At 50.2% G+C, this 25,000-nt stretch overlaps 3 protein-coding genes across 11 annotated transcripts in view; 1 reads left to right on the forward strand and 2 right to left on the reverse strand.

Moving 5' to 3' along the window:
- LOC118218788 (DENN domain-containing protein 2A-like) overlaps window positions 1–12,906 on the reverse strand; it is a 33,495-nt gene extending 20,589 nt beyond the window's left edge. Inside the window, exon 1 of the mRNA XM_035401467.1 lies at window positions 12,502–12,906. The gene's annotated coding sequence lies outside the window, so the exon portion shown is untranslated. The remainder of the gene's footprint in view (window positions 1–12,501) is intronic.
- Window positions 12,907–15,831: 2,925 nt separating this feature from the next.
- Window positions 15,832–21,015, forward strand: adck2 (aarF domain containing kinase 2). Its single transcript, XM_035402087.1, has 8 exons — window positions 15,832–17,416; window positions 17,720–17,866; window positions 18,136–18,264; window positions 18,395–18,490; window positions 18,787–19,032; window positions 19,493–19,621; window positions 19,827–19,880; window positions 20,150–21,015. The coding sequence occupies exons 1-8, from the start codon at window positions 16,508–16,510 to the stop codon at window positions 20,288–20,290; spliced, it is 1,851 nt and encodes a 616-aa protein (XP_035257978.1). The 5' UTR covers window positions 15,832–16,507; the 3' UTR covers window positions 20,291–21,015.
- A 331-nt stretch (window positions 21,016–21,346) lies between these two features.
- The window catches only part of LOC118219140 (SRSF protein kinase 2-like), a 35,531-nt gene continuing 31,877 nt past the window's right edge, over window positions 21,347–25,000 (reverse strand). For 5 of the 9 annotated variants that reach the window (XM_035402078.1, XM_035402076.1, XM_035402074.1 and 2 more), the window contains 2 exons: window positions 24,978–25,000; window positions 21,347–23,923 (listed from right to left, as the gene is read on the reverse strand). The exon at window positions 24,978–25,000 is cut by the window's right edge and continues 70 nt beyond it. In XM_035402078.1, the coding sequence (XP_035257969.1) occupies window positions 23,739–23,923; window positions 24,978–25,000 (208 nt within the window). In that variant the 3' untranslated portion in view covers window positions 21,347–23,738. Of the gene's footprint in view, window positions 23,924–24,320; window positions 24,414–24,977 lie in introns of all 9 variants that reach the window. The other 4 variants (XM_035402081.1, XM_035402077.1, XM_035402075.1 and 1 more) reach the window with 1 other exon arrangement.

Genomic DNA, 25,000 nt, shown 5'->3' on the forward strand with positions numbered 1-25,000 from the left:
TGCTCAGCAGCTCAGGAATGTAGTGTGTTAAGTTGAGGCCAGCAGCCGGAGACCCAAAGAGATTGGGGGGCACGGTGTCAGTGGATGTGTGACAGGCAGTGAATCCACAAACTTGTAAAGCAGTAAATCTGACAAGCATCGCCATGTTTATTGCCTCCGTTACCGAGGCAACCTCACCAGAGAATACACTCCGTCGTGACCACTTTTTCTTTTCTTTTTTCTTTTTTTTTTGTTGTTCTAACCGGCCTTTGTCAATCCTGACACCGAGCAAGAAAGCGGCTTCCACCTCTGTGAGTTAGAGATGAGAAGCCATCTGCTCTGCCCCATAAAACCATCATGAGCGAGTCTGACCCCAGGAGACCCTGGGAGACCCCTACCTGTCCAGCCCTCCACTGTGAACCCCTGAAATCCGATTGGTCAGACAGCCATAGCAACCGAGCACGGTTGAGGCACGCCCGCGGGCATCGCATAGACGCACAAAGAGGACACGAGCTGACAGGCCTATGGTTCCCCATTCAGGCCATCAGCACCTGTGATCAGCAGAGAGTTGGGAGAATGTGAGGGGAGATGTGGGGGTGCCCCAGAGGCCCCGCCCCTCCGCTCGTTCCAAAGAGACGCCCCTGAGCCCTGAACAGCCCCACAAATCAAACAGGAAGCCCGCACGGCCGACCGCCACGGACAATAGCGGCCAAACGCAGGTGACCTGGAAACCTCTCAGCGAGGGCGGGGTCCTGCCCGCTCCGCTCCATATGGGGCACAGACAATGAGCCGGGCTCCAGGAGGCCTTCTCTCAACTGGGTCTTTCAGCACCGGAGACTTCCCTGTGTGTGTGTGTGTGTGTGTGTGTGTGAGTGAGCGAGCACGTGTGTGTGTGTGAGTGTGTGTGTGAACATGTGCGTGTGAGCATGAGGGTGTGTGTGTGTGTGTGTGTGTGAGCGAGCGAGCATGTGTGTGTGTGTAAGCGTGTGTGTGTGTGTGTGCATGTGTGTGAGCATGAGGGTGTCTGTGTGTGTGTGTGTAAGCGTGTGTGTGTGTGAGTGTGTGTGTGTGTGAGCAAGCGAGGACGGAGTGTGGCACAGTGGGTAAGGAACTGCGCTTGTAACCGAAAGGTCGTAGGTTCGATTCCCGGGTAAGGACACTGCCGTTGTACCCTTGAGCAAGGTACTTAACCTGCATTGCTTCAGTATATATCCAGCTGTATAAATGGATACAATGTAAAATGCTATGTAAAAGTTGTATAAGTCGCTCTGGATAAGAGCGTCTGCTAAATGCCTGTAATGTAATGTAATGAGCATGTGTGTGTGTGTAAGCGTGTGTGTGTGTGTGCATGTGCGTGTTCCTTAACTGCATTTGTGCCTGTGTGGGTAATCTGATAAAGCCTCTCCCATGGAGATTTCCCCACAGAAGGAGCCCGTGATGGGGTGACTCATGTTTTTCTTCTGCGGCTCGTTTGCCTCAGAAGGAGAAGACTCTGCCTCCCGCCAGTTTCCCTGGGCACCGTGGCACACCTGTCTACACAGCACCCAAACACACACACACACACACACACATCTGCCCGTGTTCCCCACCCCACCTCCCCAAGACAAAACCACAATCCATAAATCCATGAAAAATTAAAGCTTGTCAGGACAGAGATCACTTATGAAATACATTGGGGCTGAGTCGTCATGTCTTCTGAGATAACCTGCTCTCACCTGTCCTGCTTATTTTTAAATTGCGCTTCAGGTAGACAGACATGGTAGAGCTACGGTGGGCCCACAGTACAGCTAAATCAGAACCATACCCCAGTAAGATGTGTTCTGCTTTAAAATGCTGCACAGCTTCGCCTGCAATCAATTTAACGCATCGCTTCATATTTGTCAGGCTCTCTGTGGAGGTTCAGTGCATTTTTTTTTCCTTGCTGGATTCAAAAGCGGTGAGCTGTTCTGCGAGGGGGGCGGGCTCAGACTTCAGAATGCTACGCTTCCAGCGATGAATAACCCAGTCGCGTTCCAAAACCCGTTCTAAAGGGAAGAGGAAGGCGCTTCATTTCTAAATGGGCACGGTCTCATTCCGGATGTGGTACGACACAAGAGCCTGACATTGTCATTGGATGGTGGTGGTGGTGGTGGTGGTGGTGGGGGGGGAGGGTAATTTCACTGACCAATGCGTTGGGTAGACCTGGTTCAGTTTGAAAGGTGTCCTGCTCCATCCAGAGGGCATGGAGGTAAACGCGATCGCAGTTTTGGAGAGCGAGTAAACGCTGGGGTTTTATACGCGGTCAGCAGTGCATTTCTCCTGCCTGTGCAGGGCCCTCTTTTCCCAAGCAGATCCCACAGCAGCCTCTGGAGCAGCTCTGGAGCAGCCACTGGAGCAGCCCTGGATTAGCTCTGGAGCAGCCACTGGAGCAGCCCTGGATTAGCTCTGGAGCAGCCACTGGAGCAGCCCTGGAGCAGCCCCTGGAGCTGAGCCAGGGGCCCTGCCGTGTGTGTGCACTGCTGGCCCCCTCTGCGGGGATCTCTCCCCACTTCCTCCCTGGATAGTAAACAGCACTATCAGCCAGCCCATGGGAACCATGCCTGTGTGCTCTCGCACACACACACACACACACACACACACATACGCACACACACACGCACACACACACGCACATACATGCACAAACACACACACACACACAAGCACACAGACAAATACGCACACATACGCACATACATGCACACACGCACTCAGTGGGACCCCTTGGGCTGGGTGTGTGATTGTTGTTGGCCTTTGGGAAAGGATGAACTGGAGACAGAAACAGAACTGCTTTAGCCTCAGAACAACTGATGGGAAAACAGTGACAAAACGCCAGCCCACAAACAATTAAGCCCGTGCAAGACTGTGGCTCTAAATATAACGCAGATTGCATGCATTGTATTTCCATTGTTTCGCACAGAAGTATTGCGTTTCTTGTTATTGTGTTTCTCGTACGCATATAGGCGTCTGGCTCAGGAAAAGGTCTGTAATAACGGCGAGTAAACTCCGCCTGGGAAGATCGACCGACCGAACCGGAGCGGAGTGCAATCCCACAGCACAGAGGGACCCCAGGGCATCCACACGCCCCTCGACAACAACAGCACGGCTATCGCTGACCGCAGCAAACACAACAACGCAAACGGCCGCTTTCTCCAGAACGCGGGCGAAACTTTGGGATGGGAAGCAGACAGACAGACAGACAGACAGCAGGAAGCTGAGCGCCAGGATGTGGGTGTTGGGCGTACATCCTGGTCGTCGCCCGGCGCTGGAGGAGGTGACACAGGCCGGGGGGCTGCCGCATCGGGCCCCGTCCGACTCACACGCAGAGGAAACCAACCGCCTCCCCGTCTTATCAGAGTCTGTCAGACCCGCTCCTCAAAATCCACATGCACTGAGAGTAATGCTTTCCATCAGAACGCAAACTCTATCAGAACGCAAACTCTATCTATCAGAGTGCTAACTCCTTCATGAACAGTACTCCAGAAGATGTTTTTTTTAGATATAGCAATGTTATATGTTTCATAGATGAATCCATAACAATTGCATTTTATCTATACAGCAACGTTATATGGTTCATAGACGTATCCATAACAATCACTCAATATGCGCACAGATTTTTAGGAAAGAGCAGTTTTTGTAACCTGCTGGATGAGAGAACATCCAACAGCGGCGGGCTGACGCACATGGAAAAGCGAGGGGTGACTTTGATGGAAGAGCCGCCTCTTCATTTCGGATTCTGGGCTTGGAGAGCCTCCTCCAGACGCCGTGCATTCAAGCCTGAGAGGGAGCTTTCACAACAGGCCCCAGAGGGAGGGGAGGGGGGTGGCCCAGCGTGGGGCAATCAGTGTTAAAAAAGAACTCCGTGTCCCACTGGGTGACACATCAGCTGATGAGAGTAGAGAAGGTGACAGCCTTCTGAAGAGTTAGGCTCTGTGAGGACTCTGTGTTATTTTTCTGTATGTATTTGCTGCGTGGATCCTACACTCTCATGGGGCAATGTTTAAAAAAGCCACATTTATATTTTTCAGATATAAAAGTGTTTTTTTGGGTAGTGGCTTTCCACCGAGTTCCACTCAGTGGAAAAGGTTTCTGAGGAGTGGATTTCTGTGAGATTGCACCGTTTCTTCCTGTATTTCCAAACCCAGCTGAAAGATTATTGCGATGAGGTCATTGAGACTTACGGTCAAGTTCCACACAGGACAGGGTAAGGAGAGAGAGAGAGCAGAGGTGAAGGGCTGTCTCCATGGAGACAGTAAAAGATGGAAGAGAAGAGAAAAGAAATAAGGAGCCCTGTCAGCCCTGTTTCTTTTTTTTGGTGGGGGCGGGGGGGGTAATGTTCTGTATATCATGTATATCGTAAGGGGGGGTGCATTCCCCATCTGGAGCAAGAGATTGAATTTCAACTGCAAGCAAAGATGGGACGCAGCTTCTCCGTACCCCCAAAAAAACTGCACCTCACCCCTCCGCCCCCACCCCCACCCCCTACCCCGCCCCCATTCCCCTGACAAGAGCGATTCATGCTGATCTCCCCTCCTCAATCATTCCAATAGAACAATCTGCACTCAATTATTGTGCTGGCTGGAGAGACCGAGCTTCGCGCCGGCCTGGCCAAGCTCTCTCTCTCTCTCTCTCCCTCTCTCTCTCTCTCTCTCTCTCTCTCTCTCTCTCCGAGCGGCGCTGGCCCAGGCTCAGACACGGCCGCCCGCTGCTCCCAGCAGATAGGATCAGCCCCAACTGCTCCCTCAGCGTCGGGCTGAGCCGGAGAGAGCACCCTTCCTCCTTTAAATTAATACCCGTGGGTGTATTTTTAAAACGGAGAGGCAGCCAGCAAAAAAAAAAAAACAACTTTTGTGTCTCCTCGCTTCGATCTCGACAGAAACGTCCATGGTGCCGACTTCTCCCACAGCACACACTGTACCGATGGTAAAAGCTGCAGTCCGGGAGTCCTGTTCATTCCTATTGCACTGTGGACACAGCCGACCTGAGCCAGGTGCATGCTGATACCGGACGTGGCTTTTTTCTGCTGACAAAAAAAAAAACCCCAATACATTTCCACTGCCAGCCCTTCACAGGTACCATGTATGAATAAATCAAGCTGAAGAAAGTACAGTATGTAATGATCAAATAAGTGCTTAATGGGGGTGGTGAAACACTTCCTGTGTGAAGGAACCCCCCCCTTCCGGAAGTTTTCTCAGCTGCTTAGCGGCTGTAGCAGCCCACCAGTGCTGCTTCCCCCCCCTCCCCAGAATCCCCCCTGGGCTTGGCTCCGCCCCGTCCCGCCCCGTCCTGCCCCGTCCTGTCCCGCCTCGCACCCGCACATCTGTGTCAGGAATGCCTGGAGTTCAGCAGACCCCAAAAAAAAGGACTGCTGGACTCTCCAGCACGCAAGGATTTATTCCCCTCACCCCCCCCCTCCTCACCCCCCCCCCCCCTTCACCTCCTGCAAAAGATTTCTGCACCAAGCAGCAAATTATGGGTGACATCACAAAAAAAACAAGAGTGACAGAAGGGCTTGCCTAACATAGACACACATATTTTACAACTGATTAATGAATATTTTTTATAGTTGAAATGTCGCTGATCTATTCAGGTTCAGAAGAGAAAACTCAACTAGAGCTCAGTGTTAAACTACCGCTCCAAGCACACATCCCACAGGCCCCCTCGGTCTTAAAAAATCCAGCCCTGCACTTCCACTCAGGAACAGAGCGCAGCTACCTGCTCCTTTCACAGGTGGTGCAGGGAAGGCCACAGATGCTTGTCATGGTTTCCCAGAGTTCCTTGGGGGGTGTACACTGTGCCAAGCGAAAAAGTTAAGTTCTAGCTTCTTAAACAAGTCTCAACACTTTCTTCAGCGGGCATGTTTGGGGAGAAAAGAAATTCCAAAACTTCACCAAAATAGCCACTGAGTACACGAACATTCAGGGAGGGGTCCGGTTTAAATTTTACATTAATAACGCCAAAGTCGAGCGTGTTTCCCTTCTCACAAAATGCACGAGTCAAAGAATTCCCTACAGCTTCCCGTCCAACAACAGCACAGATTTTCTAAAGCGCAGCAGGGGTTGAACGAGACCAGAGGAAGTCGTGTCAAAACCTCAGTGCTGAGCCCGGCGAACTTATTTCCACCCACAACTGAAGAACGCGCTAGCGCAGCTAGCACGAGCCACCTTCCTGAAAATGACACGGCAGCCTCGACACCGCTGCTGCTGAGGTAGACTGTTCTCCGCTGCTCCCTCATCACATGATTAAGGCCTTTATCGCACTGAGGCAGCCAGCTTAGGGCAGCAGAGAAAACAGGGCTACCGTACAGCAGGGCATCGACAGCGCAGCGACGGCAGGCATTTTCTCCTCCGAGTCACGTGGGTTTAGAGGAATCTGTTTCGTTCTTTTTCAGGGACAATGTGCCAACCTGGATGCTTAATCGAATGACAGCTCATCCAGCTGAAACGTATTTTTTTTTGCGCATCCCATTCCTAGACTATGTCAAATTGCTGAAAATGCCTATTGCACGAAATTACAGAGGGGAATCTGCACCGCCCCATCCAACCACCGCAGGCCTCTATTACCCAGTAATTGCTAAGATTACACACAGACCTGCCTGGCATTCAGCGTAAGCTTACATGCGTCTTTAGGAGGGGGGGGAGCGAGGGGGGGGCCACATGTCAGGGCTGGGAGTCTCCCGGGAGCCCCACACATTCAGCGGATCGGTCTCGGACGCCGCGCGGTTCCTCCTTCCCGCTCCATCACTCCGCCAACGCTGCACCCGCCCTCTTTTCTACGCTCTCGCAATTCTTCAGGGTTCCGCTCTCCCCGTTGTTGTAAATCCGTCCCGACACACTTCTGAGCGTGACGTATCTTTACGATTATCCAGTGTTCCCGTAAGAGTTATATGTGCCAGGAGAGGGGGGGGGGGGGGAAGGGAGACAGTGCTCGACTTTCTCAAAAATAAAATAAAAAAAAAGAAACTTCGCCGTGATTATGAACCAATGAGACGGCGCCACTTACGTTCCAAATCCAAATTACATATATGCGCTCTTATCTTAAATAAATATAATTACAGGTCGGATTCCGCTGTTACTGTGTAATTAACAGCTGTGATGCTCCAGTCTCCAAAAGCAAATCTTTAACTGCGGAGAGGAGACTGTCTGCCAAGCAAACAAAATAATAAAAAATTTGAGACGTCAAAATTCTTTCCATTCTTCCTCTCCCTGCGAGATTGCAGTCGCCAGCGAGTTTGTTAGCTTCCATTTCCTGGGTTAATGTGTGTGGAGGCCTCAGCAAAAGGGACATTATATCAGACCTGGCTCTGGATACCTTTTCCCCCTGTTTTTTGGAGTACGGTAATGATGGATGGCCATACTCCCTCCACTGGTGGCTGTCGAATGGTTGCCAAATTGGACTGGTGAAAATTAGCATTTGTGGTCAGTTAAGCAGTCTGTCCTCCTTCCGGAATCACATAAATCACACACGACTCAGGCCAATGAAATGAGTTTCTGTTGTCGGTACGAGAGGAGCACGGAGAGCTGCGAGAGTGCCAGGAGGCCCATCCTTACCCCTGCCGGGGGAGCGACACGCTCCAAACTGGCAGCTTCCCTTCAGAAGGGCCCCCTTCTCCACCGCGAGCAAGGCTGGGTAAATGTGCTCTAACAGTACTTGGCCCAGGCCAGCGACGCTGAGTTGTTTGGCAGGTGAAATGTGAGCGACGCTGGGTTATTCTGCAACCCTCAGAATATGTCCCTGCGTCTGTCCGTGTAGTCAGCGCAGCGCTTTCATCTCAACCATGTGCAGGTGTACCGACCTCTGACCTCCTGCGGTGTCATCAAAGGAGGCGTGTCACCGCCGCTGCTTCCCAGGCCTGCTCTCGCGCAAAGAACAACAGCTTGCAAGCACAAGGGCTCAAAGGGAGGGGTGGGCTAGAGGAGGAGGGGGGGGGGGCTGACAATAAGAGCATCTGGCCTGCTCCTGGCCCAGACAATGCTGGGGAACTGAGGGAATGCTGGGTAGCTGGAATTCTCTCAGGCACCCAGCTTGACGCATTCTCCCCGCCTCTCCATGGAAACCTCGGGGCCTCTATGACAGAGCCCTGGATCGCCGTGGCGACTGAGTTCTCTGTGAGAGCCCCCACCCCCTGCGGAGCGTGGTCATGGCTTGTGCCAGCTGTCAGGCCGCCATCCGCATGTGAAATGACACTGGCCTCAGGACCTGCTGCCTTAACCCCCCCCCCAAAGAGCAGCACCCATTTCCACAGGCTCATCTGGCCAGCGGAGACACCTTCCACTTCCTACACACACACAAACACACACAAACACACTCACACACAAACACACGTGCGTGCACATACACACACACACAAACACACACGCACACAGCTTATTGGGAGAAGGCACGACTGGTCAGGTCAGCCTTCTGACAGCAGATCCAACTCAAACTCAGACCAGCTCAAAGGGCTGCCAAATAATGTCTGAAAGCTGCCACTGATTTGGTTAAACACAGCGGAGTTTAAATGTTTAACTATGCTACGCGCAGAATGGCCTGAAGTTACTCACATCATGCAGGACATTATTTAAAATGGCAGTTTTCCACAATGTAAAGAAGTATGGTTAACACTGTGACTCTTTCGCACATAAGGCCTAGAATGTACCGTAAACTTAGTTCCTTAGTTATCTGATCTGCTCACTTGATCAGAACTATGAAATTCTGTGATCGCTCTGTTGGAATGTTCGACTGCCCGTGGCCAAAAATGAATGAAACTACATGAAGAAATGATCTGAAATCATACACATATTTCCAAATGCACCTCCTCAGTTCCTTTGAGACGCAAGACATGCTTTTCATTTCTGGGGTTGTGACTCATTTGGATCATTTGATCTAGTCCTCTGATATGACGCAGCAGACAATGTAGAAAACAGAAGAAATAGAGAGCAGCAATTTTTAAATAAAACGATATGACCAAAATATGCACCACAACTCCAAAGCTTTGACTACGTCCTCTCTTTCAACACAGCACAGCATTTGTAGACTTCTATTGTGACACAGCAATGCTGCAGCAAAGTTCCTTAGCAAGATTGATTGCGATGTGAGTATTCCACTGTTGCCTAGCAATACCCCAACAACTGCCTCCAAAGAAGGCCATTTTCTTTCCACTTGTCAGGATTACTGGACACAGAGGGAATATTATATACACATCTAAGAGGTCTACACTATTGTTTTAGTTCTTTCCTATACCCGAAAGGCTGTGTGCATGCAATTGAACAGTATGGCTCATGCATTCAGCCTGTTTTCAGTCTCTGTTGAGCTGGAGCCAGATGGACCAGGCCCAGTACTGATTTACCTCAAGCCCAAAAGAGACCTGCCAGGAAACTTCTGTGGCCTGTGACCTTCATAGTATTCTGCATTAAATCTGTCAGAAAGGAAGAAATGTTGCAGGGGTCACTTGTCGATATTTCGTGGCGAGTAGCTATCGACTTCAAGAAATGACAAGCAAACTGCCTTGCAGCATTTCTTTTTCATTGCACCTTGTCCTCTTTTATAATTGTATGGAAGGTGCCTATGAGGATTTCCTCCGGTTTCAGTGTGTTAGACAGGACCCACTGCACCAGGTCAGGTTATGCAGGTCCAATTCAGCAATGCAAAAGCAAGCAGGCTTTACTGCCAGAGCTAATAGGACGGTGGTCCCAGGGTCTGCTGGTTTTTGTTTTTGCCTTAACATCAACAACCAATTCAGACCCAGGAAACCAGGTTTGGTGAGATAACTGAGTTACTGACAGCTTTAATTGATCAATTAAGCGCCAAGTAACAACACAACCCAGCAGACCCCGTGGCACTCCAGGGCCCAGGAATGAAGATCAGTGGACAGGGGCGTCTGCATTCTGTCCGTACGCCGCTCGTCCTGGTAAACAGGCCGGCTGGCTGGTGACAGCACGCTGGAGATGCAGGCTGCGGAACAGGCTGTTGGCTCCAGACGCTGGGGGAACGGGGATGAGTTCATCTGCAGACCGGCCTGGTCCAGCTCCCAAATCCCCAGCCCTGATGGGCCTTTCACACGGAAACCGCGCCACTGCCAAAAGGGCAAAGAATGCTGACACTCAAAAGATGGTGGGCGGGGCCAACTGCCACGCGGAACACAGCTTCTACTCATTTCAGGACAAATCAACGATCACCGCGTTCGTTTTAATGAAACCTAAAAGAAGAAAGTAGCACAAGAATATGAATTTATTACTTCTTTAATGCAGCCTGCCAGCCATAATGAAAAGATATTACATGCTCAAACACAACAGTTCAAGGGGTCTGACTGGTGCGTTTCAGTGCTGTACATGCAGCTCCTTCATTCCTGTCCTCTCCATTAAGAACAGTGGAGGGTTGAGTCACAGCTGCGTGTGTGAGAGAGAGACCCAGGAGAAGGGGCTCGATAAAGGCCAGCCCAAACGCCTCTCCTCCGCAGAGGGGAGGGGGGTCGGGGACGGCGCTGTTATGACAGATGAAGGACGAGTGAGATTCTCTCAGCCCCGCAGAATAATTAAAAGTGACGGACGTGGATCGGGACGGGGGGGTTGGTCGGGGTAGGGGGGTGGGGGGGGCGGGGCGGGCTGAGGCAGAGAAGACCCCGCAGCTCTGAACCCTGCGCCTTACCGCCCGTCATCGCCATCGCCCGTCTCATCTGCCCGCCAACGGCCATAAATATTCGGGCGAAAACTAAAACACATGGAGCTCTCTCAGAGGCCCAGCGCGGAGCTTCAGTCTGTAATTCACAAACGGCACACACATTTTTAATAAACTGTGCCATCTCCCCTCCTCCAGGAAGATACACGGGACGAGGGCAGTGCCATCGGAGAGGGCTCGCGGTGTCAAGGAAAAGCAACTGTTTGTTTCCTGCCACAGAGAGAACGGTTAACTTTGCAGATGTTTCTCTTCAAGGCCAAAAGCTGCTTCTTTCTGATAAAGAAGAGGAGGTCAGAAGGTCACCTCTTTAGAAACCTGAAATAGCATCTTTCGTCTCCATAGTACTTCCTGCTCTCTGTCTTTGCCAGGTGCTGAGCTGTTGGATTCCTATTCTTCTTTTTTCCCTTCTTTTTTAACACTTTGAATTTTTTATTGATTGCAAAACGTAACTGCCAGTGCCTAAGCTCATGGAAATTCTGTTCTTGTTTTTCCGGATTTTTTTCTCCTCCTTTATCAGTGGTGCTGCGGAATCTGTCATTAAAGACCTGAAGCCAGAAGTCTGGAACCTGTGCCAGCACGTTATTATGAAACCCCTTTTCATAACAACGTGCCTTTTTCTCTTATGAAGCGCATTATTATGAAACCAATAACAGCACATTATTTACAGTGGAAAAAAAATCACCAATAACTGCCACACCTTAGGAGTAATTTCAACCAGACATTCCCAAACTTGCACTATGTTATGTAAAAGCATACTGGCTAGGCACTACTATACTATATTTAGCATGTTCTGAACACTGATGAAGCGATACCATTCTCAGTGTGTTCTGAACATTGACCAGGCACTGGTATACTATACTCAGTGTTTTTCAGACCGGTCAGCTGGAAGGTCTGTACTGCTTTCTCTGCACTCATTCAGTAAGACCCACAGTGTATATTGTTATAGGGCACCAAAACAAAATGGAAGTGATTTGAGAGAATGGGTCTTCGGTAAGACTTCGCCATTGAAAGACAACCACAGCAAAGCGTCTTCTCAAACTCAAACTTGAGACACGAAAAAGGGGAACCTCACTCTTGCGACAGTGTGTTTTAAAGGGGTACGGATTCACTCCTTGCTCTTATCTGGTCATTACATTTTAAACACAGCAGCATGAGGGGGAAACCAATACTGAGAAGCCCTTCAAATCGCCGACCAACGGCCATCCGAATGCAATTTACAGTGCCTTTCATGTGCAGAGAGGAGCAGAGCCTCACTGGCCAGGGACAAGCACCCAGCTCTCAGAAACTATGCCGTGCACAATCTCAACAGAGGAGACCGTGAGCAGGGGAAGAGAGAAGCCATTGTTCCAGGAGATGAAATGGCACACCTCACTTATCCACTTATCCCCTCTTCTCTGTCCTGGGAGGCATGACTGGCGCACATCTGGGAGGTTAAACATGCATTTTTTAACCCCTCGGTCAAGCACAACTGGGCTCTTTCTCCTGCAGATTTTACACGTTTAGAGAGGGAGAGAAAGCTCACATCCTTTTGGAACTGCCTTGCCAGGTTCTGAGAGTTTAAATATGCCAACACTTTAAAAAAAAAATCCCCACAGGTTCTGTTTGCTGTTTGCTTGTAGTTTTTTTGTCCCCCACTCTAACCATTGCATTCAAAGGACTGACTTGGCACAGAAAGAGTCAATGGACAGGCTAGCTTAGCTGCATTCAGGCACACTTGTGTTCAGAGCCAGACTGGGCAATAAAGAGTACTAGTCAAATAAACACAGAGGCAAGCATTTCAGCTGGTTTTCCACACACACACACACACACACACACACGCACACGCACACGCACACACACACACATTACCTTTCTCAGCTGGACAGACCCTGCAGAAGCTCTTTTGCACTGGACTCTCATTTTCTGAAACCTGACACTGGATACAGCAGCATCCACTCGCATGATTTCCTCTGGAACCACTTTGCCTTTTCTCTTTTCTTCACGCTCAGTTTTCAAAGCCCTTCCCTCTGCAATCTGCGCTGTCTCCCAGACTCTGCAGAGAAGCTCCGGCTCTTTCCACTGTCTCAGCGGGGGAAAAGGGAAACTCAGGCAGAGCTGAGAACTCTTCCTTCCCAACTCAGAGCACAAAAAAGGTTTACAACTTCTTTTTCTTTCTCTCTCTCTCTCTCTCTCTCTCCCACTTTGAGTGTGTGGCTATCTTTTCCTGCAGTGACGTTGCCTCTCTCTCTCTCTCTCTCTCTCTCCTGACTTTTCCCACCCCTCCCTCTCTCATGACCCCCCCTCCTTCCCTCCCTCCCTCCCTCCCTCCCTTTCCATCATCGACACTGCCCCCACCCCCAACCCCCTGCCGCTGAACTAATCTGCAGCTGGCCCGGGGACTGGAGCCCTGGTTGCCACGGAAACGGACTGTCCTGCTCAAAGGCGGAATGGAGCAGGAAGGGGCAAAGCTGAGCGTAACTGAATACATAAATAACAGCCTCCTCGGGGAGCAAATTAAAAGTGCAGAGGGGATTTACTTTCCCAGTTTGAAAGAATTTCGAAAGCTTGCTGTCTTTGCCAAATACCTCTATTCTTTATTTACGTTATTATTCTCTCTCTCTCTGCAGTTCCACACCTCCCACAGTTATCATGCCTGAGAATCACAGAAATGTTAAATGTTCATTCATTTTGGGGAGAAACACTGCATCACATGATGCTTTTCTGGACAGGTCTGCTATGTTACCAGGTGCAGGCTTTCCACATAAACCCCCAGGGGACCCTCAGCTGTGCTGCTTGTGTCTGGTGCATTCAGAGCCTGGTGCATTGTGGGGCCTCTTTATGAGCAGGGAGAGTGAATGAGGTGTGCTGACAGCGGGGGGCGGAGGTAAAGGTTGGTTGAGAGGGACAGACAGAGCAGGCTGGGAGAACGAGGACTCACTCAGCAGACCAGATAAGGACGGGATAAGGACTGACAGCACCACAGTAAAATGTTCAGCGTTAATTCAACTCTAACAGAGTTTATATTAGTCCAATAGGACCCACATGTGCTCTCTCCTAGTAAAATGTACTCTGTAAAAGTCGACTTAACACTTAACATTTTGCTGCGAGCGCTGCCCTCCACCTCTTACATTTCAGGCCAAAGGCTGTCTGTAGAAGAGGCCTACAGCTACAGGGCCTAAAAAGCCCAGACAGCACCAGCTGAACAGTGCTGACCTAACCAGGTAGGCTTTACTGAGACCAGGTCTGAAAGGCCCAGAGGACCAAACCAGTGCACGAGGCAACAGACTCAACCCACTTTATGACACCTTTCTCAGGAGTGAAAAGGCACTCGAGTGCAATTGTGGAGAAGAAGCCAACTTAAATGGGAGAACACAATGACCCTGACCCGGCCGAGCACGCAGGGAACCCCACCCTTTGAAGTCCCTGGGAGACGGGGAGCCAGCAGCGTCTCTCTTCCGTGGGTGAAGGGGTCGGACCGTGGCAGCAGCTGTCTGGTGGGCCTTTCTCCTGCCTTTGCGTTGCCATGGTTGCCCGTTACAGGCCCGTGATGACTGGGGGAGTGCCAACGGTGAACCTCGTCATGGACACAAGCCGCCCATGCAAACGCACCGCAGCACGTGTGTCTGCTCAAACAGGTAGCCGTGAAACCAGACTGTTCACTAAATCACCCTCTGATTACACCAGCATGCAGAGCTGTAATGGTAGCTACACTGAGACTAACACCAATCATCACTCACATGCTGCAAAAATATAGGCCACTGCAGACAGTTCCCCTTGTCTCCAAGAATGCGCGCAACCAGCAACAGATGTTATGGCAATCGTCTAATCACAAATAATCCATTTACACCAGTAAGGCAATAAATGATATAGATACATGCTAAAGGCATAGATTTGAATACTTTCAGAAAAAAATACACTTCCTCAAGTATAATCACTTCACAGAAAAATTATTCTCTATACTCTATGTCCCCCTGTTGGCTACTTTGTGTAAATGTCTCTTCTTAAGGCTCATAAACATGTATTCACCTACCAATGTTTTTTGACTATTCTATTGGTCATATTCTGTTCAAATGCACAGGCTAGGGCTGTATGACCATACATATCCCACTCTGAAAAGTGAACAAGTTTCCCTCCAAATCCTGCCTGGGCAACAGCTGGTTGCACCCTCTTGCTGGTTTTAGGACAGCTGCTCAGCCCGCTAAATTCAAAATAACACTATGCAGTTTCTATCCCTATGCAGTATATATCCATGCAAAATGCTCTTCAAAATGCACAAAAATCACATTTCTCCTGCCATAGCAGAACATCCTTTGTCATGTTAAAAAGTCCACCTAATTTTATGTGACATATAAAAATTTATAAAAGTACTGGAATGCTTTTTTTGCAATGTTATTTACGATTGTGGAAAAAAAAACTTTATAGTAGTATAAATTTTACAAAACATATGACTAGACACACTTGAAAACATATCCACACTGTCTTTGGAATTATACGGAATAACATTATAAGAAATATTTCTTAGATTGGATGGTTCTTACCTGTTTTCCATACTGTTCACTGGAAGCACAGAGAGACGTTTAGTCACACTGTCTTTGTAAGCGCCAAGCAATAAGGAGGCACCAACCAATAAGAATAAAGTCTTGAACAGCTGCAAATCAAGCAGCACGAACACTGTCCTTGAAAGGAAAAATGTAAGGGAGCAAATATGATTACCATTCATCACTGGAATAAAATAAAAATGAAAAAACATTACAGAAAAATTTGGGGCTTGAGTTTTATAAAGATATGATGGACTTTTTGCAATTTCAGGATAACGTGCAATGGAAAGTACCACATACCCAATAGCAAACACTAGTATAATAATAATAATAATAATAATAATAATAATAATAATAATAAAAATAATAATAGTAATAATAATCAGTATTAGACATTTATGAATAATTCACTGAATATTATAAACTGTGTTCACAGTATATTTATGACAATGACGACGATCATAACGAAGAGGCGCATCGATCATGTCATCACAACAATGATTGCAATAACTCATGACTATATTCTTATTATTATGATTATTATTGTTGTTGTTGCTAACGTTGAACGATTGCTTGCGAGAAATGTGTGCATATAACTTTAATTCACTGTCAGCTGCCCCGAGTAGTCCAGCCTACTTCTTTTTTGGCTGAGGACCCGGAAGTAGGCGGGTATATTACATACTGTAGTGTATATCGCCGGTGTTGAGGGCAGAAGGGACCAAGGGGCAGGTTAAGCTTTTGGGTTGAGTTATTACGAATCGGTATTTTTCAGATGGTTAGCAACGCATATATTTAGCCGGTGCAGGCGTACGCTTTGTTGGCTCCCTGGAATTTTGCATGGTTAAGCATGCTAGCATGCTAGCCACGTAGATAACTAACTTCTGGAGTCTCTAACGAATGTCCGCTAGCCAGGGAGTATTCTAGAGAGACACAACGAGCATGCCGACAATTTGTCGTGGATGCATTACTCAAAAACAGCAAGCCTAGTTCCGATCGAACCTGGCTATAACGTTAGCTTGGCAACCACCCAGTCACGCGCGCAAATTCAAATGCACAGGAATTGCTTTTTGCTTGTTAGAAACTGCGAAATTTCATACCACGGTTTTATAATTTTGTCTGATATGTATTGGTGTGATCTACAAGCTAGTCGTGTATAATAGTGTTTAGTTGCCATTGCTTGCATGCTATGCCTTTGCTCCTGATAATAATAAAATGGCTTGCCAGCTGCTCAACCTAGTTAATTCGGGTCACGCTGCATTGTGTGCAAGCATTCAGTTCACTATTTAGGCTTCTGTATGGGTCCAGTATTTATAGATTCTGACGTTTGACATTTTAAGATGGCAGTTCTACACGCGAGAACCTTTCTTTTAAACCTCAGGTGTTCCGTCCCGAGAGTCATTATGTCTCCCTGTGTGCGATTTGCACCCATCCGGGGCTGCTTAAGCAAAAAGGTCCAGCATCTATCCCGGCTTCCCAGGCTGGCAGCGTTTTGTTGGGTGGCAGAAAAGACCGCATCCTGCGTTGCTAGCTGCCAGGAGGCGTCCCAACAGCAGCGACCAGCGGACAGGAAGTCTTTAGTGAGGGTTCAGGTACACAGGCTGGCCTTCGCCGTGAGGCTCTGCTTCCGTGCGGTGGTCCTGCTGCTGAAGTTTGGCCCCTTGCTCTTGCTGTACCCGCTGTGTCTGATCTCGGGGCGCCTGGGCTCCCGCTGGCTGGACGCCCTGCTGTGGGTGACGGAGACGTCGGGCCCCACCTTCATCAAGCTGGGCCAGTGGGCCAGCACCAGGAGGGACGTCTTCTCCCCGGAGTTCTGCGACAGGTTCTCCCGGCTGCACGTGCAGGTGCGCCCCCACTCCTGGGCGCACACCAAGCAGTGCCTGCGGGGGGCCTTCGGGGACGCCTGGAAGAGGCTGTTCCGGTTCCACAGCCGGGAGCCTGTGGGCTCGGGCTGCGTCGCCCAGGTGTACCGGGCCTCGGCCCAGGTGGACAGCATCCAGGACCCGGTCTTCCAGCAGCTGGTGGGCGACATGGAGCGGGACGACCCCCTGGAGGCCTGGGAGATCCCCGGGCTGGGCGGGACTTTGGGCTCACTCTGGGGGCGGGGGCACGAGGATGACGACGGAGAAGAGCTGAGCAAAGACGGAAGGGGTGGTGGGGGTGACCGGCCTTCAGCGGGACACGGAGAGCAGGGCCGAACTGGGGACACGTCCCACAAGCAAGAGCACCTGATGTCAGTAGCTATCAAGGTGTGTACTTGTGAGGGGTGAAATTGCATCTCAGTTTGAACAGTATTTTAAAAAACTATGATTTTTGCCTCTAAATAGCCTTAATTATTAGGCGCGATTGTTGCTCCTCAGCCCCTTTTTTGATGGGAACTGTATTCAGTTTCATAAATGTGTGAATCGTGTTTTCTGTAAATTATCCAGTTCAAAGTGAGTTGCATCCGTTAGAGCTTTGCTGTAATTCACAGTGTCATGGAGTGTTTGTTAATCTGTAGAAGGGTTCATGTTAAATGAGAATGGAAGTGATTGGGCTCTGTCTCTTTCTAGGTGCTTCACCCTGGGGTCCGGAGGCAGGTGCAGGTCGACCTGCTGCTCATGAAGGCGGGCAGCTGGGTGCTGCACTGTCTGCCCGGCCTGAAGTGGCTCAGCCTGCCGGAGATTGTGGACGAGTTTGAGAAGCTCATGATCAGACAGGTACAGTCCTCTCCTCCTCTGCAGTTGTGTGTGTAGTGCAGGGCTGGGCTGGGCTGGTCCTGGGCATAGGCGAGAAGGCCGGGTGCCTAAGGAGCTATCAGTCTAGGGGGGGTGCGCACTCCTGGTCCGCAATGGCTGTCTCTCCCAGAAAGGCCAGAGCCGTGCTTGGTTTAGTGTAATTAATCATTCACACAGCCTGTGCTTTTTCTCTGGCTCTTTGGACTGCACCGGTGAAATTATTTTGGAAATGCTTTCTTACGGTCTCACAGATTGACCTGCGATACGAGGCGGAGAACATGGAAAGATTCCGGGAGAATTTTCGGGATGTGGATTTCGTCACGTTCCCTACGCCTCTTCGGCCGTTCGTCACCAGGAACATTCTGGTGGAAACATTCGAGGTGAGCTTTTTATTCCAGGCAGTAAACCCTCCCTGATGTGTTCGTCAGGCTGTGAAGCACACGATGAGCAAACAGATGTGAATGAAGCGCTCTCCAGCACTCCGATGCATCCTGCCGTTCGCTCTTTCAGGAGAGTGAACCCATCTCCAACTTCCTGACCCAAGACGTGCCCGAGGAGGTGAAGCGGAGGATTGCCAGGATGGGAGTGGACACGCTGTTGAAGATGGTGAGCGGCGAGTGGTGGAGCATCACTCAGATAGAGCGGGGGGGGGCGGGTCAGCGTACAGCAGGGCTGCCCAGCCCTGTTCCTGGAGATGTACCATCCTGTAGGTTTTCACCCCAGCCCTAACAAAGCACACCTCGTTCAACAGCTAGAGATATCGCTGAGCTGCGCCGAATTAGGGCTGGAATGAAAGCCTACAGGAAGGCAGATCTCCAGGGCTGGGCAGCCCCGGCCGTACAGGTTGAGCGGTACGGTTGTCCCTCCCTGACAGGCCTGCCTGGTCGTGTCCCTCCCTCCAGATCGTCGTGGATAACTTTGTGCACGGGGACCTGCACCCGGGGAACATCCTGGTGCAGGGCGGGCGCGGGGAGGCCCCGCTGGGCACGGCCACGCTGACGGACCTGTGCGACACGCTGGTGGTGAGCATGCGGCCCGCCGCCGCGCCGCTGCGCCTGGTGCTGCTGGACGCCGGCATCGTGGCCCGGCTCAGCGAGGGGGACCTGCGCAACTTCCGCGCCGTCTTCACCGCCGTGGTGCTCAGAGAGGTAAGCGGCGCGGGTTTGGGGATTCGCCTGAGGTGGAGGTGGGATGTGAACCCAGGCTGCTCACTCGCCCAAAGACAAACGCGTTCCCAGTCAGCTAACGGGTAGAAACGCCCTTACGGGCAGCGTCGTTTTGAACCTGAGGGTTCCGCTGCCAGTGTTGTCACAGTAACTATGTAGCTATGAGGCCTTCGCTTTTACTGCACCTCACTGTGCTTACTAGCGATCTAGCCCAGCTGCACACACACTACGTAACCACCCGGTGGGATTGGCCACCTGTCGCCCTATACTGATGAAACGGTATATGAACAGGCTTTGTGCTTAGCAGGAGTTATCCTTGACAGTTCACAGAAAATTCGATTTTTTTGTCCGCATGGGCATTTTTCATTTTTCATTATGTGTGACCTGAACCTCCTGGACATAGATCTGCAGAACCTGGCATTGTTTTTAACGGTCTCTGCAGGGGGAGAGGGTGGCGGAGCTCATCCTAAACCACGCCCGGGCGAACGAGTGCCAGGACGTGCCCAGGTTCAAGCGGGAGATGGCAGAGCTGGTGAACGAGACCCTCAGCAACACTCTCACCCTGGGGAAGGTACGAGAGCGACAGGGCTCTACGCCTGCTTGGGCTGTCTGCTTTCTTCCCCTGTCCCTCCTTTCTCTCTAACTGTGTGAGCCACACCCAGCCGCAAGATGGGAAAGCAAGATGGCCGCCGTTGGGGTGTTAGATATTCTCTACTGCTGTGAGTCTTGAGAGTTTCTGCAGTACAGATTGAACTGATCTCTGCTTTTCTGTCCAGGTGCAGGTGGCTGATTTACTCTCCCGTGTCTTTGGGCTGTTGATCACTCACAAGGTAAATATACAGCTGCATTTACATTGAGGCAATTAGCAGATGCTCTTATTCAGAGTAACAGTCACAAGTGCGTCCATCCACACAAATGTGGAGTGTTTATAAAAAATTTAAAAAAGACTGGCAGCAGGTGGATGATAAGTTAAAGAACAAAAGCACTAATAATCCTTTCTGTTTGCTATTGCCTTTTAGAGGGTGCACTTGCCTAATTTGCAACTGATTAATTATCTTGTCCTTGAAGGCCCTCTTGACATGTTTGTTCTGACTGGCAGGTGAAGCTGGAGAGTAACTTCGCCTCCATTGTGTTCGCCATCATGGTCCTGGAGGGCCTTGGCAGATCCCTGGATCCCAACCTGGACATCCTGAAGATCGCCAAACCCATGCTGCTAAAAAACTGCGCCTCTCTCCTGTAGCTCGACAAACCGACGTTAGAGCTGTGGCTAATTCACTCACTAAGACCACATCATCCCATATCTCATTTACCTCTGTGTTGTCCTTCAGAAAAACATGACTGGAGACGCTGCAAGTGCAAAACGTAGTCCATAGAGGGGTTCCTGATCTTATCCGAGAATGAGCAGTGGGGCCAAAACTTGTAAAACACCCAGATTCAACTAATTAAAGTTGTGATTGGCTAATTTGTTGAAGTAGGTTTTTTATTGCTGGGTTAGAACACAAGCCTACGCCGATTATAGTCCTTATCAGGAAAGATTGGACACCTGTCTTCAGGTATACACAGAAGAGGGAGAAGGGAGCTGAATGAAACTGCACTTGACAATCCCTCTTGTTTGAGGAACAATGGAGTTTAACCATTTTTTGCTACCCGTTTGTGTTTTATTAACTCAGGGTGAAATGGCAGTGTTCGTGTCATTGCGTTTACTTTTGACTGCTACACGTAGAACAGTTTCTAATGACAGTTGCTAGTTCTCATCCAGTGCATGGGGACTCGTTGTAGTAGCTAGACTAATGTACAGTGCAGTACTGGTTTGTTTTGGCGCAGCTACTCCTTGAGCAAACATCTTCACTGCACGTGATATTCATGTCTGTTTATTGAAATGTACAGGTTGTCATTGCGTACTCATTTTTCATGTAACTTGTTTTTTTTTTCCTGTCCGACCAGACATATATTTTTACACCACAACAACAGTGTCTAAGATTTGTCTTTGAAATACTTCTGTCTGTGCTTATTCCTGCAGTCCTACACTTTTGCACAGGTTTGTCATACCTGTGTATGACACTTCAAAATTAAAATCAGAACCACAATTTAACAACTGTTGCTGCTGGAAGATTTAGCAGAAATCACAATGACATTCAAACACACAAACTAGTGCCGATATCCGCAGGTCTGGTGCACTACGTTCATTTCTCACTGCACATTGGGGATTGTGGGTAACGGGTCCCCTGTGCCTTACTGCAGGGGGTGAGGCACTGGGAAATGGAGGCAGACCACATGACACGGGTCACACCACGAGAACCATCCTTCCATTTACAGTTTTATTAAGTCTGTCAATGAAAAACACAGACGAGAAGAGACGCGATTCGCTCGATGTCAGGAAGAACAGTCGGCATGGCTGAAAGAGTGAGATCAGGAGCATTTGGTGCAAAAAATTCATTATAATTACTATTATTGCAAAAAACATTTGATCAATATTTACCACCATCACACATGTCCAAAAACAGCAGCACTGTTCATGAGGGGGAGGGGGAGGGGGAGGGGGGAGGGGGGGGGGGGGTGTGACGTCAAAGTAAAAAATAACTAATAATTTTAACAGTTACAAAAGAAAAACACAGCTAACAGACAGAACACAATCACCTCAACGGGGACGAGATTCGGTCACTGTCACAACACCAGTTTTCAGATTTTTTTTTTCTCCCTTTTTTAAACGAATACATTTGTTTGAAAAATATTTCACCATCTATTTATATTAATTTATTTATTGCGAAAATAGGCAACTGAACAGTGATGAGTGAGGCGTGGAGTGGAAGAGCTGTTGGCACTGAGAGCTGTAATGTGCATGGGATGTAGTACCTTATCTGGCCACCGGGGGTGCAACTGGAGGTTCCGCCAGCTCTGTGCCACCACAGACCCCTGTTTCTGTTCAGCACGGGGGTGGGCATTAATTAACTGGGTGTCCACGGCAACCTTGTGCTGGCGAGGCTCGTACCTCCACCCTGGGAATGACGAGCGTTCTCGGTCCGTACTCCATCTGGCGCATCAGTGTCCCAGCATTATGTACAAAGTTAATCCCTGAACAAATGTACAGACCAGTGCAACCTCCATTTTGAAACCACTTCAGGGGAAGTGAGGTCAAGAATGTGGGGTTCGGGGAGCAGGGGGGAGGGGTATTTTAGGAGAAGCTGCTTGAGAGCTGGAAACTGCACGTTTTAAAAGAGGAACAGAGGTGTAGGGACGTGATAGGGCCTGGGAAGTGGAGGGTCTTAGTGCCGGAGCAGGCACTGAGAGGTCCTCAGTCCCGGCTCCACGGACAGCGTGGGCCTCTTCCTGGTACACGGGGGGAAAGAGCGAGCAAAGGAAAAACAAACCGATGAAAGGAACAAACCCAACTGCCTGTTCAGTACAACGTCTATCTGCCCATCTGTGTGTCCCTGCATTCACAGTCCTTACAGCAGAAATCTCGCACAGACAAAGCGGTCGGTAAGAAGAGAGACTCTCTGTTCCTTCCCCTGCCCTCTGCGTGAGAGCCAGCTGTTCTGGCGCCCCCTGGTGCCCAGGGGTCCCCCCCTCCCATCTGCAGGGGGCCTGGAATGTGGCGTGGAGCTGAGAGCAGGGGTGGGGGCTGTAAATGGTTGGGCAGCGCTGCCTGTGTAGGGCTACAGTGCGCAGGAGAGAGAGGGGGAGGGAGCTGAAGAGAGAGAGAGAGAGAGAGAGAGAAAGGGGGGGGGGGGTGGGGGTGGACTCTGCATCTCTTCCTTAAAGCCTCAGCAGAACACAAACTCAATGCAATCACCTCTATGGCGCAACTGACTGGATATTGTTTTTTAAAAAAGTGTAGTTAAAAGACATTGTCATGTTAAGACAACAGTGAAAGAGGCTTATGTTCTGGTACTATATCCTGGGGGGAAAAGCTGTTAAAGTAAAGGGGAGGTGGGTCAGTCTTGTGAATTGAACCGGGGCTATTGCACCGCTTTGGCCAGCAGCTCAGTTAAAGATACACACTCATACATACTGGTCCAGTTCCCACTTTTCAAACAGTTCAGGAGAGCTGAGCCTACTGGACACAAACAACGTGCCCTCTCGCAGTGTCCTCTATGCCTGGAGCTCCCTCTACTGGTGGGAGGTCCACGCACAGAAGTGTCCCTGTGTGTCTTAGGTTGCTGTACTCCTGCTCTTCCTCTACCCTCAGAGAGGAGATGTTTTCATGACAAAATCACTTCTCCTGTTAGTCTCAGGGGTTTAGGTCCACCCCTCCCCCGCTCCCGCACACTGCTCCACTCCGCTAGGCTAATGTGCATGCTGCCTTCTACCTCACCCAGGGCTCGTGTCCTCACGTACCCTGGCTTAATGAGTGGGGGTGGAACTGATCTGTCAGGGGTGGGGGTGGGACGGGGAGCAGAGTGGGAAGACAGGAACTGATTGGGTAAGAGCTTCCCTCCTGCTAAGACTCGCGGAGTGGTGGGTGGAGGTGTCGGGCGCCTGGTTTTTCGGCGTGTGACAGAAGGGCTCCTCACGGGCAGCTTCTGCGTGTAAATCTGCCCAAGGGTGTGCATGGGGGTGAGTTCAAAGGGGCAAATCACACCCCCTTACCCCCACCCCACCTTCCCCTCCCCCTTCCTCCTTCCCTTTCCCTCTCTCCAGTCTGTGTGACGTGTAGCAGTTCTGGAGGCTACCACAGGGGGGCAGCGCTATGAGCTGAGCCAGAGATGGTTGAGGCACTCCCCAGCAGAGGCCCTCTTCTCTGGCACCATCTCCAGCATGGGCAGGAGGAAGTTGGTGAAGTGCCCCGCCTCCTCGGGCGGCCAGCCGTACTTCTCCACCAGCACGTCAAACAGTGACCAGGGCTTCAGCTTGGTGATGTGCCTCAGCTCACCTGCAGGGGGCAGTACGGAGAACACAGCTCAGACATGGAGACCACCAGCTGGAATGGGCGGCGACAAGAAGACAGTAATGAGGGTGTAACAAGCAATAGGCCTCATAAGTCATGTTGTCATTTCCTTCAGGTTTGATAGCATTTCCAAGATTTCCAAATCAAAAAATAGACAGCCTATGGGAGAAATGAACAGCTAACACAGTGATATCAGGGACACAGCTAACACAGTGATATCAGGCATATTCCCCCAACATAACTACACATCAGTGAAATGTGAAACATACAGTAACAGTGTAGCACTGTACTGTGAGAGGGTGTGTAGGGAGGAGTCAGGGTGGCTCCTGCCCGTCGTGCGTGGCACTCCCCTCCCTCTCCTGCGGGGGGCGCTGGCAGTTACCTTTCTTGGTGAAGAACTCGCGGCTGTACTTCCCCGCGACGGCCAGCTTTCGCGGCACCTTCCCCAGCAGCTCCATGATCAGAGCGATGTGATCTGAGCGCCGCGCGGCCATGACAACGGCGTGACATCACACAACAGAACACGGGACACCCACGTCAGTACGCCCATGCACACACACACGCTGCGGGACCGACGGACACACTGCCGCCCGCGGACACTGACAGACAGACTGACACGCTCCCTCTGGTCTAAGACCACTGCAGCTCAGGGTGTGGAGGTCTGTGTGCTTAATGACGCTTCATCTACAGAGGGAACAGCATCACCCTCAAGCAGGTGATCAGGTGATCTAAGCTCCCATCCAAATATATTGACTAAGGAAGTTCTCCAAGTTCTCCACGTCCAACGCAACTGATGAGTCACTCCAATGTTGTTCAAAGTCCAGTACACATTACACAAGAGTAACACACTGATACTCTCCAAAATAAGGTGTTAGTTGATTAATTCAGAAATATTTTACCCTGGTTTGTATTTGTGTCAGATTTAGGCTTTGCATGCGAAGCCTGTCTGCCTGCCTGCCTGCCTGTCTGTCTGTCTGTCTGTCTGAGTGTCCGTCTGGGCAGCTGTCCCTCAGCCCCGGCAGCACACTCCCAGCACTACCTCTGCGGTTGAAGAATTCCCGG

This window comes from Anguilla anguilla, chromosome 19 (assembly GCF_013347855.1).
Source record: "Anguilla anguilla isolate fAngAng1 chromosome 19, fAngAng1.pri, whole genome shotgun sequence".
Lineage (NCBI taxonomy): Eukaryota > Metazoa > Chordata > Actinopteri > Anguilliformes > Anguillidae > Anguilla > Anguilla anguilla.